The sequence below is a fragment of the Macrobrachium rosenbergii genome, chromosome 10, assembly GCF_040412425.1.
Source record: "Macrobrachium rosenbergii isolate ZJJX-2024 chromosome 10, ASM4041242v1, whole genome shotgun sequence".
NCBI lineage: Eukaryota > Metazoa > Arthropoda > Malacostraca > Decapoda > Palaemonidae > Macrobrachium > Macrobrachium rosenbergii.
The window spans coordinates 3,970,053-3,986,587 of NC_089750.1; the positions used below are offsets into that span (position 1 = coordinate 3,970,053).

Sequence of the window (16,535 nt, forward strand, 5' to 3'; positions counted from 1 at the left end):
TCTGCTCTCTTCTCGTCCAGATATCAAGTTTCCTACACTCCTTCCAAATATAGAATAAATAATTACAAAAACTCGCAAAGCGATCAAGATAAAAAAAAAAAAGGGAGGGGGGACAAGGATATAGACTGAACACCAGTTCTCCATTTATTATTCGTATTAAATACTCACATAAATAGTTTCGTTATTTCAAAGCACAACATTTCACGGAAATATTAAGATCAAAAACATAATTGGTCATGCACGAAGATAAAGTAAATAAAAAATTGGGAAATTATATTTTAATAGACCACGAAATATCCTACATACTGCTTCAGTATGGTACTAAATATGGCACTGTATATTTGTATATTTGTTAAAGAGTGTCATATGGCGTAATGAGCTCTTTTTACATTTTGTTCAAAAGACTCTTACGTTCGTAACAGCTCTTAAACTCTTAGAAAAGTAATGATAATTTCTTTTAGATCCTATTATTACTTATACTTTTCCACCAAGAGTAGATACCTCATAGCCCCTTGGATATACACTATATAAATGTATAAACATGCAGTTACATATATACATTATACATACAGCACATACATTTCAAAGTGGCTTATGCAGCTCTCTGATGGATAGAATGTTTGAATTTTCTGACATTTTTTTTTAAACTACTTGCCTACGAGACCTAGAGGGAAAGAAGGGAAGACGTCACGCCAATCCTAGTCTGCGTTTCACGAGAATTTCCAAAAGGCCCTTTCACTGATTTATAATATAAAAATATTAGATTACAGTATCTCTGGAGGACACAGTGCATCAAATCACCACCCCATCTACATCCTTCTGAGACTTATGCTCCTTTTTGAGAGTGGATGTAGCCGTAGGACTGGGTTCCTCGTCGGGGTCAGTCAAGACGGCCAGAGTGCCCGTGGCTGCGGCCTCCTGCATAGCAGACCCAGCCAGCACCGGCCCCGTCACTAACTCCATGGACGCCCTGGCTGCCCTTCGCACAGCCTCACTTACCGTCGAGGCAGAGACGCTCGGCGAAAGAGGGAAGTTGGTCATCGACTGGGATGGTGATAGTGGCAGCGTCTGGTCGACTAAGGGTCGATCTTCTGGGACAGACATCAAAGACTCCTGCCGTGGCAGGCGCCCCTCTTCGGGCACCGTTCCCAGAGAATACTGCCTTTGCAGAGGTATTGAGGGCCAGAGTTCTGCCGCTGGAGTGGTATATTTGGGGAAGAGTTCTGTCGACTGATGGCAAATACGCCTGGACGGGATGGAGGTGGGCCAACTACAGCGCGGTCCTCTGGGACAGTTGTCATGGATCCCTGACGGGACAGAGGTCCTGGTGTGGACCCAGGCCTGTGCATTGCTTTGAGAGACGAGGCAGCAGTCGAATGGTTCTCAGCAACTGTTGGCAGAGTAGATGTCGACCGCACAGTGGGGCTAGTTGGGCGAGAAAATGAGAGAGGTTGCGGGAAAGGAAAGGCGGCATCGATGACTCTGGAGTGGATGCCGTCGAATTACAGAACTCTGCCTTGTGGTGATCCTTATTTAAAGGCAATGACCGAGGCTTGTTTGCGAGCAAGCTGGGGGATACAATTGGTGAGGATGAAGACTTACCAAGGGAAAAGTTTGAGGGGGTTTGTGTACTGCTGGAAAGACTAGACATTCTTGAGACAACTGGTTTCTTGTCATTCACGCCCACCCGATCAAGTAGCTCGTTGCTGTGTTCGTCCGCCATAGGAATGTCTTCAAGGGAGAGGTTGGATATCATGTGCTCCTCGTCCTTGCTCCCTCTGTGGTTACTTCTTTTATGGGAGTGGCGATGCTTCCTCTCTTTTCGGTCTATACTCCCATGGTCTTTCTTCTCTTTGCTCTTTCGCTCTTTGCTGTTGGTGTCGTAACTGGGCACTTTGTCCTCTTTTTGGTGCTTATTTTCTTTTCGTTCCTTCCTTTCCAAAGTGCTTTGCTGCTTCTCTTCTTTTTTAGGCACTTGCTGTTTTTCTTCTTTCTTTGTTCCCTGTTGTTTCTCCTCTTTCTTTGTGCTTTGCTGTTTGTCTTCTTGCACTTTCTCTGTCTCTTCTTGTGCAACACCTTCGTTTCCTTTCTCTTGGGCCTTTCCTTTACCTTTATCCTCAGCAAAAGAAACAGATTTTGTGAGGGAGGACCTCTGAGTCAGCCCAGATATAAGGCTTGAAGGTCTGGCAAACAGAGACTGATAGGCAGGGACTTTTGGCGTGTTACTTACCTGGGTAAAGGAACTTGACTTAGACACAGGAGGTGGAGCACCAACTCCACTTTCTGAGTTTCCTGAGATTCTTGGGCTACTAGAAGAACTATTGAAGCTGTCACCAGTCGGTTTACTGCTCTTAGGTGCAGCAGACTTCAGAGACTCCTCTCCAGTTTTAGACTCTGTCTCGGGACGAGAGGAACTCGTCGAAACTTTTGAACTAGCCGATAAGCTCGGCTGATTTTCAGCGTTCGCTCTACTGCTCTTAGGGGAGGAAGCTTTCAAGCACTCTTCGGCTGGTCTGAACCCGGTCGTGGGACCTTTCAGCTCAATGTTAACTCTTGACAGTGACGTCTTGCCTACAGAGCTGTCTTGTCCCTTGGGATAAGTAGACAGTTCTTTAGTCGATATAGGTAGAGAAGCCTTGTAATGTCCAAAGCTATACGGGACTTGAGACTCTTTTAAACTTTTCATGGTGGTTCTCATGTCGTCTAGAAGAGCTTCGTACTCTTTCTTTGACTTTAGTTGTTCCTGTCTCGCTTGCTCTGCCTCCTTCAGTGCTATGTTGGCTATTTTGCGCACCTTCTCTGCTTCCTGGAAAGAAACCAATTCAAAGGCTTTATTTACATTTACAGAGTGGGTCCCCACCCTAAAAGCTACCTTCAAATATCAAATACTTACAAAGTACTGTGGCAAATATACCAACATTTAAATGCAAGGAGCTTAATGGCAATGAAGTCACAGCAATAAGAATTCGAACCTCAGTGACAGTTCTATGAAGAGGAGTATCAAATAATACAAACAGGATCTAACTCTACGATGCCAATAAACATAAAAATGCCCTACTGATTTCTTCAACTTCAAACCACAAAAAAAGGAAACTTTATGATAAAGCATGTCTAAATTACCATCTAAACTAAGTACGCTTATAATGGAACATTGGCAATTTCTACAGGCATCGATGGACTAGCTACACACATATACAGCAATATATATATATATATATAATATATATATATATATATATATATATATATATATATATATATACAGTATATATCTTCTTCTTCTTTTTTTTTAACGTGCTTTTATTCCCATTTTTGTATGGGGTAAGCACGATGCCTTCTTTGAAGGACTTTTGATTTGGCTTTAGGGTAGACCTGTGGTCTCGATAGCCCTGCCTGACATCGCTTAGACCCCGGTATACATGTATCATATATATATATATATATATAATATATATATATATATATATATATATATATATATATATATATATATATATATATATATATATATATATATATATACATATATATATATATATATATATATATATATATATATATATATATATATATATATATATATATATATATATATATATATATATATATATATATATATAAAAGTACTATTTAGATTCAATGCAAGATCTGATCATTAGACAGCAAGCGACATTCCTCTGATTACAGTAATAAGGCATTTTAAAACTAAAGTCTGCGCCATTCCAAAGCTTCAATTCAAGAATAACAAAAAAATATTTGCCAAATGATTCAAGAAAAAGGATTTCTTAGGATGCTGCACGAGCTTAAGGATTCTCAAAGAGAGTATTTAAGTAGGATACAGTCTATTAAGCATAAGTATGTAATATAAGAAGCCTTAGTTGTATAAGCAGGTAATGGGTGCTGTTTCATCTATGGCTACGAGAGTGAACTGAACTGTTATACCAAACAATGTAGAAATATATATATATATATATATATATATATATATATATATATATATATATATATATATATAATATATATATATATATATTGTGTATAATGTACATATATATATATATATATATATATATATATATATATATACATATATATATATATATATATATATTATATATATATATTATATATATATATATATATTATATATATATATATATATATATATATATATATATATATATATATATATATATATATATATATATATATATATATATATATATATATATATATATATATATATATATATATATAGAGAGAGAGAGAGAGAGAGAGAGAGAGAGAGAGAGAGAGAGAGAGAGAGAGAGAGATCTGTAATTATAACCTTAGACTACACAAATACGCAGAATCCAGTTGGCATTTAAATATAAACAAAAATATATATGGTTCACTTAAGCCAACTTTAATTGACTTCAAACTCGTGACGGTATAATGTCAGAATACTGAACGCAATATAATTGTTTCAAAATAAAAATAAAATCTATTGGGATCCATATTAAAATACTGAGCTATAAAATTTTTCAATATTCGCAATAAGCACTGGTTACCGCATGCAAAGAATAATAATACTAATCACAATAATAATCAAAAGTGCTGTCTACATAATTATTTTAAAGGTTCTGCAACTAATCTCCAATTCAGCTACAGTGAGCGAACGTCCTATGGAATAATCTCAAAAGTGCTTTTCTAAAATAAAGACAAAACGAACATTACACATTATAACATTCATTTATAAAACCTCACAGTTTCTGTATTTTTACAGAGTTTCATTTAGTTTTTATTTACGTATTTACCATATTTTATTTAGAGCCAAAAAAAACAAAAGAAAAATAATTTTCCTGGACACGCCAAATTTAAATACATTTTGGATATTAGTACAGAATCCATAATCGTAAGTCATTAGCCTCAACGCAGAGTTACGAGTTAGTGCTAATGAGGAAAAATGACGACAAAAAAAAAAAAAAAACAGCTACTAGGCTTAATGAGAAGGAAAACCAATACAACTAAGCTCATTATTAAGGATTATTAAGACGCAAAGCAAAAGGTTTCTCAAACTACATCTACATTTTTATTATTATTATTCTGGCCAAAGTGACACGGCACATTCTCAATGTGTCTGTCTGTCTCTGTCCGTCTCTTACTTTCACAGGTGCTAAAAAGGCGGCTGGAGTCTATGAAGGGATGAAAAGAAAAATAAAAGCTCGCATTAAAAAACAAAAGAAGCCTAGGAGGAAGGAATAAAAGAAGAAAAAGAAGAAGAAGAAGAAGAAGAAGAAGAAGAAGAAGAGAGGAACTAACATGTATCTACTGAATGCTGTGATTAAAGATATATCATTAGGTCATTTATTTAAATTACCTTTTTTTTATGTACTCGTTCACTTGGGTCTATTTTCTTCCTATACGAACATACATACGTGTACTAATTCGTATACGTACAGTACGTATAAACATACATAAATATGTAGAATTTACTGGTCACTTTTTACCAGATACATGTGTAATTGGAATAGCCACAATACCCTCTTCACTTCTCGAATTCTTCACGCTTTTTTTCTGGATACGCTTGTCACTACGAAGCCTTAAGATCCAAGTGCAAGAAATATGAAGAAATTTGATGGAAGCGAACCCGGTTTCGTTTGCCGACCTCATGGTCAGGTCGGCAACATGACCCCGCTGTGATTATGGAACCTGGGTTCGTTTCCCGCTGCCACACATCATAATATCTTCTATTTCTTGCACTTGGATCTTAAGGCTTTGTAGTGACAAGCGTATCCCCAAAAAAAGGCACGAAGAATTCGAGAAGTTAAGAGGGCATTGTGGCTATTATAATTATTACATACATTATATATATATATATATATATATATATATATATATATATATATATATATATATATATATATATATATATATATATATATATATATATATATATATAATGCACGTTAAGCAGTAAATTGATTGAAATGGTACTCAAAATAATTAATCAGACACCTACAAAAATGAAACCTTTTGTAAAGAAAATACACAATTCCATAAATATCATGAATGTTATCATTTTTGATCAATTCTTTCTCAGTTATGATATAATATTAATAAAGTAAACACAGCACGAAATAAAATCAATACATGTATGAATAACTGATTTTCAGAAACATTCTTTTGTAAGCATCGGGCATAACAAGGAAATATAACTGTTGTTTAAGACAAGGAAGCGTACTTGTCTTGTTTTATATATACACTAGTTCTTTCTATTTAACAATTGAATAATGATAATTAGTTTTTCCCTTTATAAAGTCATACAATAAAAAAAATATGAAGCACGGCTCCATAAATGGGTACACGTACATTTGCATTATACAGTCGTATTCACCAAAGACAATGCACGAATGCATGGAGGCAATCCTGTTTGGGGGATATACTGTATGTATATATATACATATATATATATATATATAAATATGTATATATATATATATATATATATATATATATATATATATATATATATATAAATATATATATATATATGCATATATATATATATATATATATATATATATATATATATAATGTGAGTTGTAATCACAATTACAAAAATAACAACATGACCTGACTGGCAAAGCATGACACAACAACAAAAACACATAACAGCTGCATAACATCCGCAAAACCAAAACTAAGACATAAATAATAACTACGACACAGATCTTCCACACGGTGAACACACAAACACACATACGAGACAAAAAAAAAAAAAAAAAAAAATATAAATAACAGCCCAGACATAATATTATAACGAGGTGGAGGCAACTAGGAGCCTCTAGATAGGAAACATTGTCTGGGACAATTTTTAGGGAAACACAGAAGCCGTTCGAAACATCAAGAACATCAAGAGTTTCTACATGTACAAATGATACATCTAATTGTTTATGCAGGATTAAATTTACTCACCGTTTGATGCCTTCTAATGGAAAACTAAAGAACTATATAATATATGGATTTGTATGGATATTCAATTAGGGTTCCTTTCCTTTTCTATATATATATATATATATATATATATATATATATATATATATATATATATATATATATATATTTGCATAAAGTATCGATGGTCACATGGTTCCATGTTTAATTTACATTTTTTTATTTTAACTTTTTCTTACATTAGTGTTAACTTTTTTTAACAAAAGCAAGTACTAATTAACAGGAAAATAGGAAGGGTCTTTTATTATTATATATATATATATATATATATATATAGTGTATATATATATATATATACATATATATATATATATATATATATATATATATATATATATATATATATATATATATATATATATATATATATATATATATATATATATATATATATATATATATATATATATATATATAGACACATATATATATTATATATTATATATACACTCTAAGTTAAGCTAAGTTACGAAAAATCCATACACAGTTAATGAAGACAAATCTTGTATTGAACTCACAGCAAACACGTAACAATGTTAACATTAACAAAAAAACCATTATTCATCATCACACAAGGATCATTATTTTTTTTATTCAGCAACTTTCGAAACAACTTTTATAAAAAGAAAGCCCTATAGAAATTTCACACCCCGTCCCCCTTCCACAATTAGCTTCAGAGAAATCGTGTTCACTCATTCCAAATATTTTTCAGATTTATTCTATTTTTCTCAGATTTTTCTCAGATGTCCACGATGCTACTTTTACTAACAAGTGCTACTTTTCCCGTCATCAACATGGTCATTAACACAGTTATTAAAGTTTCAGCCTCTTACAGAAATTAAGTCAGTTACACTAAGGGGGGTTAAGTATACCTTAGTTTCACCAGACCACTGAGCTGTTACACTAAGGGAAAGTATTATTATGTTTATGCAAGGAAGAAGAGATGGTCCTATATACTGGCACAATAACACAAATATTTATAAACATTTTCAACTTATTTGAAAACATACAGTAAATATTGTAGCATTTTGTGGGCAAATATGTTTGTGTGTGTGTGTGTGTGTGTGCACGAGGTAAATCTATCTTCAGCTTCTTTAGAAACATAAACAGTATTTTCTGGCCAAATGTGTGTTTGTATATGTGTGTACTAGGTATATCCACCCTTTATATAATATTTATTAATGCAAATTATTTCAAACCATATTCATAAGAAAATTAATACAATATCATTAACACGTACTGCAATGTCTTCTAAAACATAGGTACACAAATTTTATGCATGATAAAAATCAACTACATTTAATTTTCAGTAATTTTATATTCAACAATCTGAGTTGAAATTTAATATTTTACTGAAACCTCAAAATACATTTAAAAAAAGAGAAGTTCCAGTATTGCTGAGGGCCCACTGATATGAAACCTTATATCTGAACAGTCTTGTCGATAATCAATACTCATCTACTTCTCAATAAATTTGTTGAACACGTTCCTATTAACATCATATATTGAGTAACATGCTGCACATTTCTGTGTTCATTACTTAATAAAAAAAGAGAAGAAATTCATTCTAAACTCTCATAATATTGCAAACAATGACAGGTGAAATAACCTATAAATTTTTTTTGTCGAGACTTACTAGAAACTATAAAGAACTTTTAAAATTCTTCTTTTATCGTTACAAACAAGTTAATATGTATAGTTAATAAATCAACACATATCAACATACTGAGCTTCCAATCTTAAATACCTAGGTATAGTTCTTGTAAATCTTGACAGAGAAATGAACGTCTCTTTCAACCTTCAAAGACAGGCATTTTATGACTCATATTTCCCTTTGCTGTACAGGGAGTTTTTGTTTTCACAACAGGGCCCTGAAGAAAGGAACAGAAGAAGCTAAAATCAAATGAAACAGGAAAGCGAGGAAACGCTTTAGTTCCCTAACCGACGACGACGACAAGAAACTGAAACACAACAGCTAACTAATAGCGAACGGAAATATAAACATTTGTTTTAATGCCAGTGGAAAATGATCCTTCATTGTTCTCCACATCACTCCACTGCTCTGACAAAAGCACTGCAACTGCCTCAACTCTCCTTACCTCGCAAATTGCTTACTTCTACCTCGTGTAATGTCTCATAAACAAAAGTCACAGGAAAATACACAAAGATTGGAAACAGTAGGGAGGTGAGACATTGTCAAGTACGGAGGAAAGCAGTCAGATTCTTCATATCATTTGATTTCAATAAAACCAAGTGGTTTTAGCATTGCGCTCTCTGCTGCCCAAAAGGACTGACCATCTGTCCTCACTTGCTGTACTCGAAACCACTATACTCAATCACGTTTTTTCTCTAGTAACAAACATTTAACAATTACATTTCCCCTATCAGTTTAGATGCTAAAACTACTGTAACAATTGGCTCAAAAGACGCACCTAATCGTATGGACATGCTCACGCATACACGCGCACACACACAAGAACGAACGAACATCGAAGGATACGATTTTGTATACAGGCACTCATCTTGGTGTCGGTAATAAAGAAAAAACACGACCTTCATATTGAAACCTTTTCAGCGAAATACATATAAACATACGCACTTACATACCCACATATAACACTTTTTTTAATATTTTCTCTTAATTCTAGGTCATTCAATCTCTTCTAGATTACAAATGATCATCTTTTTTTTAACAAGTTTGTAGAGTGAGTTTAAATCAGGGCAGGATCATGTTAAAAGGAAATCTAGTAATCTAGTACAGTATCCCCTAATGTTTACATCTCACCGAACCGTTTTCTATTACTGAAATTAGTCTCTACAACAAGAAAACGGAATTGAGGAAAACAAAACAAATTATGATTAGTTTCGAGAAGCTTAAATAAATGTTAACTTCACTCTTCATCTGATCCTTTGAGAAGGTTAATAAAATGAAAATTCTGAGCATAATGTCTGTGAAATTATTAAAATTATTTAAGGAGGAATACCGTCCATAAAAATGGACATTATTTCATTAAAATAGTTTGCGGGAGAACTGTTGTTACGACTGGGTGACCATTCGATGAACAAGCATACACACTCATCCACACACACTGTATATGCATGTTTGACTATAAAAACTTGACAAAACACACACACGCACACTAAAAGACAAAATCATGAAGTCCACAACACCTTCGATTAGAACCTATATGCATGTTTGACTATAAAACTTGACAAAACACACACGCGCACACTAAAAACAAAATCATGAAGTCATTAGAATACAGAATCTTCGAAACATGAACATGTATTAGGTATTATAGAAGGAACAACCACAGATACTAGGAAGGCCTTGGAAAGTACACGTGAAAGCTTACTTTCTCTCCACTCTACACACACACACACACACGCGCGCGCGCGCACGCACAGGCCTATCAGACAATAACAGAAAGCTTTCACGCATACCCCCTCCACCAGACTACCAGACACTTGACCAGAAACGAGGTCAGACATGATATCAAGTTTTTAAGATTAACACTCAGGAAGTAAAGAGTTATATGCTGTTGGATAATAGTGGTTAATTAAAGTCTCTAAACAAACTTAAGGGCAGAAGAAAAAGTAAAAAAAAATTAACTAGCACAATAATATCCCTTCAGGCTTCAATTACTGTATGTCACCTTTAACACGCTGCACAAAATTTGAATTACATTTGAGATCAAATAAAAAAAACCGCTTTTGCTTTACAAGTAATAATGCACTTTTTCACAAACATCAGATAGAAAGAGCATGGAAAAGGCACTCTCTTATCATGTATAAAATAGTACCTGTCTATTATTTGTTTTGGTCACATGGAAAAATGCACTTGTACCGAAAATCCCAGAAATCTTGAAGCAAGTGTCTAGAAATGACTATTCCTACGGAGAAAAAATTATTAAACTGCTCTCAGCAAAAGAGCTGACGAGTGAGAGTTTTAGAAATTTCAGCATTTAAAAATCCATCCTGGAAAGGAGAAGCGTACAGTAAAATAAATATAAGATGAACAAAAATATACCACTTAGATAGTTCACAGACTCCACAGAAACTAACAAGATTTGATAAGGGAACATTCAAAAGAACGCATCGATGCACTTGTCTGAATGAGGGTTGGTCCAGTCGAGTATTCTCCTAGACCGAAGTCGCGGTCATGAAGCAACTGAACACTCAAATAACCGCTAAACTTTCTGGGTCTGTTCTCAAGCAAGGCAGACTTCCTAAGCCCGGTGGCGATGGTCTTGTGAACGTTCCCTACCACCAGATCTAAGGTAATACTTGAAATGGAGAGAAGTACGTGATATGCTTGCCCCTGAAGTTCTCAAGGCCATGTTCGAAAAAGGGGACGACAAACTTCTGAAATTTTCGTTTCGTTTTCAGTTTTTATCCAAGTCGGGAAATGGAATATAAAATTTCGGCCGAAGGCAAAGTGGTGGGACCTACGAAGTCGTTCAGCATTGAGAATAATGTTGAAACATTGTTAGGAGAGGGTGGAAAGTAAGATAGAAGAAAGAGAATATGAACGGAGGTAGAGCGACAGGAATGAAAGGGGCTGCAGCTAAGCGCTTAAGGGATACCGCAAAGAACCTTCAGTAATGCCTGCAGTGCACCGTGTGAGGTGCACTGATGGTGCTACCCCCTTACGAGGTAAACTATGAAAATAACCCTTCAGGGGTCAAAGACCTTGGAAACTCTCCTTTTTTTTTTAAAGGGACTCTACGGTTAAATCTCAGACCACTCCCATAAATGTTACTATTTACCATATTATAAAACAAGCTACACGAAAAAGGAGCCCCGTCTCTTTTTAAGTGACCATGAGTTCACACGAACTTCCAAACTAACCTCCAGAAAGAGTTCATCAAGACAACAGTTGATCTAAAGACTAGTCATTACCTTTTAACTGTCGCTTCATTCGTGCACTACATCTGTATTCTCGAGTTTATAAGGAATTTCTTGATGTAAGGAAAAATCGGGGTTTCTGCTCTTGAATAAAAAAAAAGGGCCGGGTTTAGAAAGACAACTGTTTCTTTTCAATAAAGATGTGTTCATATTTATACATGATCGATTTCAAATTTTAACATGAAAATTTCAGCCACTAAAATCTATAAAAATACGAATACTATTGCATAGACACAGGACACTTTAGTTACAATGTAAAAACACATTAAAATCATCAGACTTTTCAATCAGATAATACTCTACTTTACATTTTTTTTCATCTAACCAATGATAAATCAGAAGCCAGAGAGGGAACCAATCTTGTCAGAAATCTAATAAAAATGAAAGTATGTCAGTGAAACGGGCAATTTCAAATACGTCCTTTGATCCTTTTAAAATATATTGCAAATGTCCTTCAATAAATGACTGAAATGAATTTCAAATACATTAAGTAAAAATTTGGTACGATTTTCGTACTTAAGCTTGAAGAAACCTGTAATCAACTCTACGGTCAGCAATTTACCAGTAAATGAGGATACGAGTACTCAAATAAGTAGGTTCCAAATATCCGAGCACACAAAACCAAATGATTTCTATTCCAGCTAAAAATAGTCTCAGTCGTCAATGAACAATTCCATAGTCTTAAGGAGCAGATTACCGCTAAAGCAAGTAACTAAGTACTGCAACTGTTCACTGACTGGGCGCATGGCCACTAGCAGTCAGAATCACGAGACCATTTACCAGCTCTCAAGATCAGGGAACCAGGCGAAGATCTTGCAACCCAGAAGAACCAACTGGAAATTCCTATGGTCACAGTGATGAACATAGTCACCTAAGGCCTCCAGGTATTTAGTCAACTCACAACAGCTCAAAATATCTACCACTGGGTCAAAAACGTGTAAGCGTAGGTTGTGATTTCCTAAACTTTGAGGATGCTGTTCCTGTTTCTAAGTTCGCCTAGAGATAGTTGATAGCCTCTAAAATCCAGGAGTCGTTGGCTAACTTGCTAACAGCTGGCTGACGGTTACCTGTCACCCCCTCAAATCAAACGCACTTTCAGTGTCCCACACAATGAGGAAAACACCTGCCAGCTTCCATGATCAGGCAACTGATTTTAAATCTTGCAAATGTTCCAACGACTTGCAGACAAAGCCACAAGCCTTCAGTATCTGAAATATGGTTACTAGCCTCAAGTTTAAATGTTATTTTTTCTGTTTGTGACGGTAAAAATGCTCTAAGTTTCAATAAATCTACTTTAAGTTCCTCAGATCAGCAAAGCAGTTACAAATCCCTACGACGAAAATATCTGTACTGGTGACCAGTCCCAGAGAGTTAGAGGGGTATCCTGCAGTCCCCGTGGCCATAAAAAAATACTCAGAGTTTCAGATTGGCTAAGCAGTTACAAATCTCTAAGTTCAAAAAGGTTAGTCATCGTTCCCAGAGTTGGGGGATATGCTGGAGTCATCGATAAGTGTCGAAGACCTGACGTGTGATCAAGTCCCTCTGCTTACAAAACAGGGGAGTCAAATCTAGACATCACAATATCTGTAAACAATGGCAAGTAACTATCTCAAGTGCAGTCTACATAACAGCATGCATAAGGGTGTACTAGTGTTTGCTTTCCTGAGGTACAACGTGAATATTAATGACCTCCATTTATGCAATAGATGTAAATACAAAAAGACTGCTTTATGTATAGATATATGTTGATGGTTTGATTTCATTATATCTTCTGAAGCCCACTGACAAACCTGCTATAAGTTATGTATACAAAAGCAAACATATAAACATTAATATTTCACTACATTTTTCACTGTGCTTCTTAACTCTGAAATCAATCTGCATGACACGAGTTTATGATACAGTTCTTGGTGCAAGTTTGAAACATACTGTCGGATACCTGGACTGGTTATATACTGGAATACTTTGAAAAAGTTCTATTTTGATAGCCGTTGCATTTGGTCTTTTATTTCACCAGTAATCAACAATTCAAGATTAAAATGAAAGTGGTGTTGAATACACTGTAAATCAAACTTGACGAAAATAAGTGTAATTTAACTTCAAAAAAGGGCGAACACCTATATCCTTGAAAAGTCCGGTAAATTCTGGGACTCTGTCTTCTGAAAAAGAACTAAATAAAATGAAAAGCAATATGGGAAAAATATAGGTAAATTTTAGGACAAACTTTCCCTTTAGGGGAACACAAAGTGCAAACTCGATAAGAAATTCAAAAGAGCCCTCTGTACATTTCTTAAAAATGGGTAACTTTCAGTTCCATATGAAAAATGTCAAGAGGTATTTCAGTCTTCTAAGTTAAAGGCTGGTTCAACCTTTTAAAGTCTTGTTGACGTCAGCAGTGCATAATACTAATAGCATTCAGTTGTCAGAATACTAGAATACTCTGTCCAGTTCTTTTGACGAAAGAAACATTTCCTACTACAGTATTTCAACTGAAGAGTCTATGTACACACAATGCTGTTATTCTACATCCTGCCTCTCCAACACTGAGCGCTCCTGATACTGATCTGGTCTGTGCAGATTAAAATCTACTTCTAGCCGCGACAGAGAATGACACTTTTCCAGAGCAGGCAGTGTCATCTAAAGACAGAAAACTGATGAAACTTCCTCTGTAAGATTTCTCTGTGTTTTGGAGAAAAGACATTTGGTCTAAATATACCTTACAGAGCAGGTCAGAGGGGTGATAACATCTCAATTCTGCTCCTCAGCAGCACATCACGAACGATTGTCTTATGGGGCTATTATAAACTATCACAACATGACGACACTGTCCTGTAAATCTACACTGAAATGACAATAAAAAATCTCAAGAAGTCAGAGTTCCTATTTCATTTGATTCATTCAGCACTTCGTGATGATTCTCCTGAAGCCACAAATGATTTACATGATTCTTCATGAAGCCTTTAAATAACAACAATCAACAACGGGCTTTCTCTCAACTAGTTAACTCTGTACGGTTAAACAAGTCTGCGAAAACCTAGACGTGTTAAGATGGGAAACGCTTATGATATAGAAACACACTACGAAGAGTCGTGACAGAACATTCAAAATCATTAGTAGTATAAAGGAAGACACGGCTACTGTTAGCTACTTTCTGAAGGGCTGGAATGCAATAATCATAATAACGTTAGAGACTATAAGTATAAATGTCTGTTAGTTGCAAGTCATGGAAAAACCTGTTAACTGAACTGGACGCAGCATGTCCAGAGTGAAGGAGGAGGCGGCAGTACGGGTGCACCAGTGGCTCCAACCGAGAGACAATACCTGCGTTGCGAAGGTGATCTTCTGCTGGGCCGAAATGGCCTCCTCCGTGAGGTGCGACAACGTCGTCGTTATCGTGTCCGTGTCTGCTTGCAGAGCGAGGACCGCCTCTTTCAAGGACGTCACGTCCTGCCGGGTGCCTGTCATGTCCCCCGTCATACTGAAGACGGCCCTGTCGATCTCCACCACGTGCCTCTGGAGATGCTTCACCGCCATGGCGAAGCGAGTGAGATCCGGACCCGCCCTCTTGTGGCAGTGCTGCGAGTGTTTGGTTCCCGGTGGGTGGTGGTTGGGCTGCAGCAGCTGCTGCTGCTGGTGACCTCGCTTGGCCCCGAGGCGACAGCCGCTGCCTTCGCTGCCAGACTCGCTGGCTGAGTCTAGGGCCAAACTAGTCTGCTGGATGCTCTGGTTCATCAACATGTTGTCCAGGTCGTCCATCACGGGCGAGGCACTTCCGAGGATCTCCCCGTTCTGCCCTATGGAGCTGTGGGAGCCTATCCACTGCTCCCCTGAGGAGCACCCGTGCCACTCGCCCACCAGGCCGTAGACACGGCCCTCCCTCAAGGAATGCTTGGAGCCCCTCACGTCCCCTCCCGACCCCTGAGCGTCGCTGAGTGACCTGTGAAGCGCCTGCTGACCCGTCTGAGGATTCTGACGCAGTTCCAGGCCGTAGGAGGCTGACCGAGGGGGTGGGGGCGGCGGCATAGCAGCTGCGGAAGTGGGGAATGAATCTGACTGGGAATTTTCCTCGTCGTCGTCCGTTTCATCGTCGGAGGAGTAATTGTAGGCCTTGTAGGGCAGCGCCGGGCCACAGCCGGTGGCCAAATCGCCGTTCCTCGGGGGGTTGGCCTCGTCGAGCATGTCCAGCGATTTGTTCAGCCATTGAGCCTCACTGCGGAGAAAGGAAAGTGGGAAATTAGTCACAGGAGAAACTGGGGATTGGCATTTTCGTATTGTTAATGATAATACCGCCCTAAAATGTAAGACTTCAGTATCTGCAAACATACGAAACTGAGAAAAATGGTATATACTGCGGTTTTCCCTTGCCTTACTACTGACTTTGCACATACTGCAGATGGGACACCTAAATAAAGCACTGAAGAATCATTCTGGAACTGCAGTAACTTGTGTATCAGTGTTTCACGAGCCCAATAGGTGGCATACCTCAATTTCGAAAATTTTGCAGATACTGCGGTTTTCCATTTTATGTATCACTACACAGGGCGAATCTAATTCTAACTCAAAGACGATTGAAATGATTTGTGGTGACAAACTCTTTACCAACAACTCAAACACCAGATTATTTTTAATGA

At 36.6% G+C, this 16,535-nt stretch overlaps 1 protein-coding gene across 1 annotated transcript in view; it reads right to left on the reverse strand.

The window, feature by feature from the left end:
• Nucleotides 1–131: 131 nt before the first annotated feature.
• Nucleotides 132–16,535, reverse strand: part of LOC136842437 (serine-rich adhesin for platelets-like) — a 78,790-nt gene continuing 62,386 nt past the window's right edge. Inside the window, 5 exon segments of the mRNA XM_067109771.1 lie at nucleotides 132–1,178; nucleotides 1,181–1,429; nucleotides 1,468–2,806; nucleotides 5,145–5,174; nucleotides 15,226–16,114. Of these exon segments, the coding sequence (XP_066965872.1) occupies nucleotides 793–1,178; nucleotides 1,181–1,429; nucleotides 1,468–2,806; nucleotides 5,145–5,174; nucleotides 15,226–16,114 (2,893 nt within the window). The 3' untranslated portion in view covers nucleotides 132–792.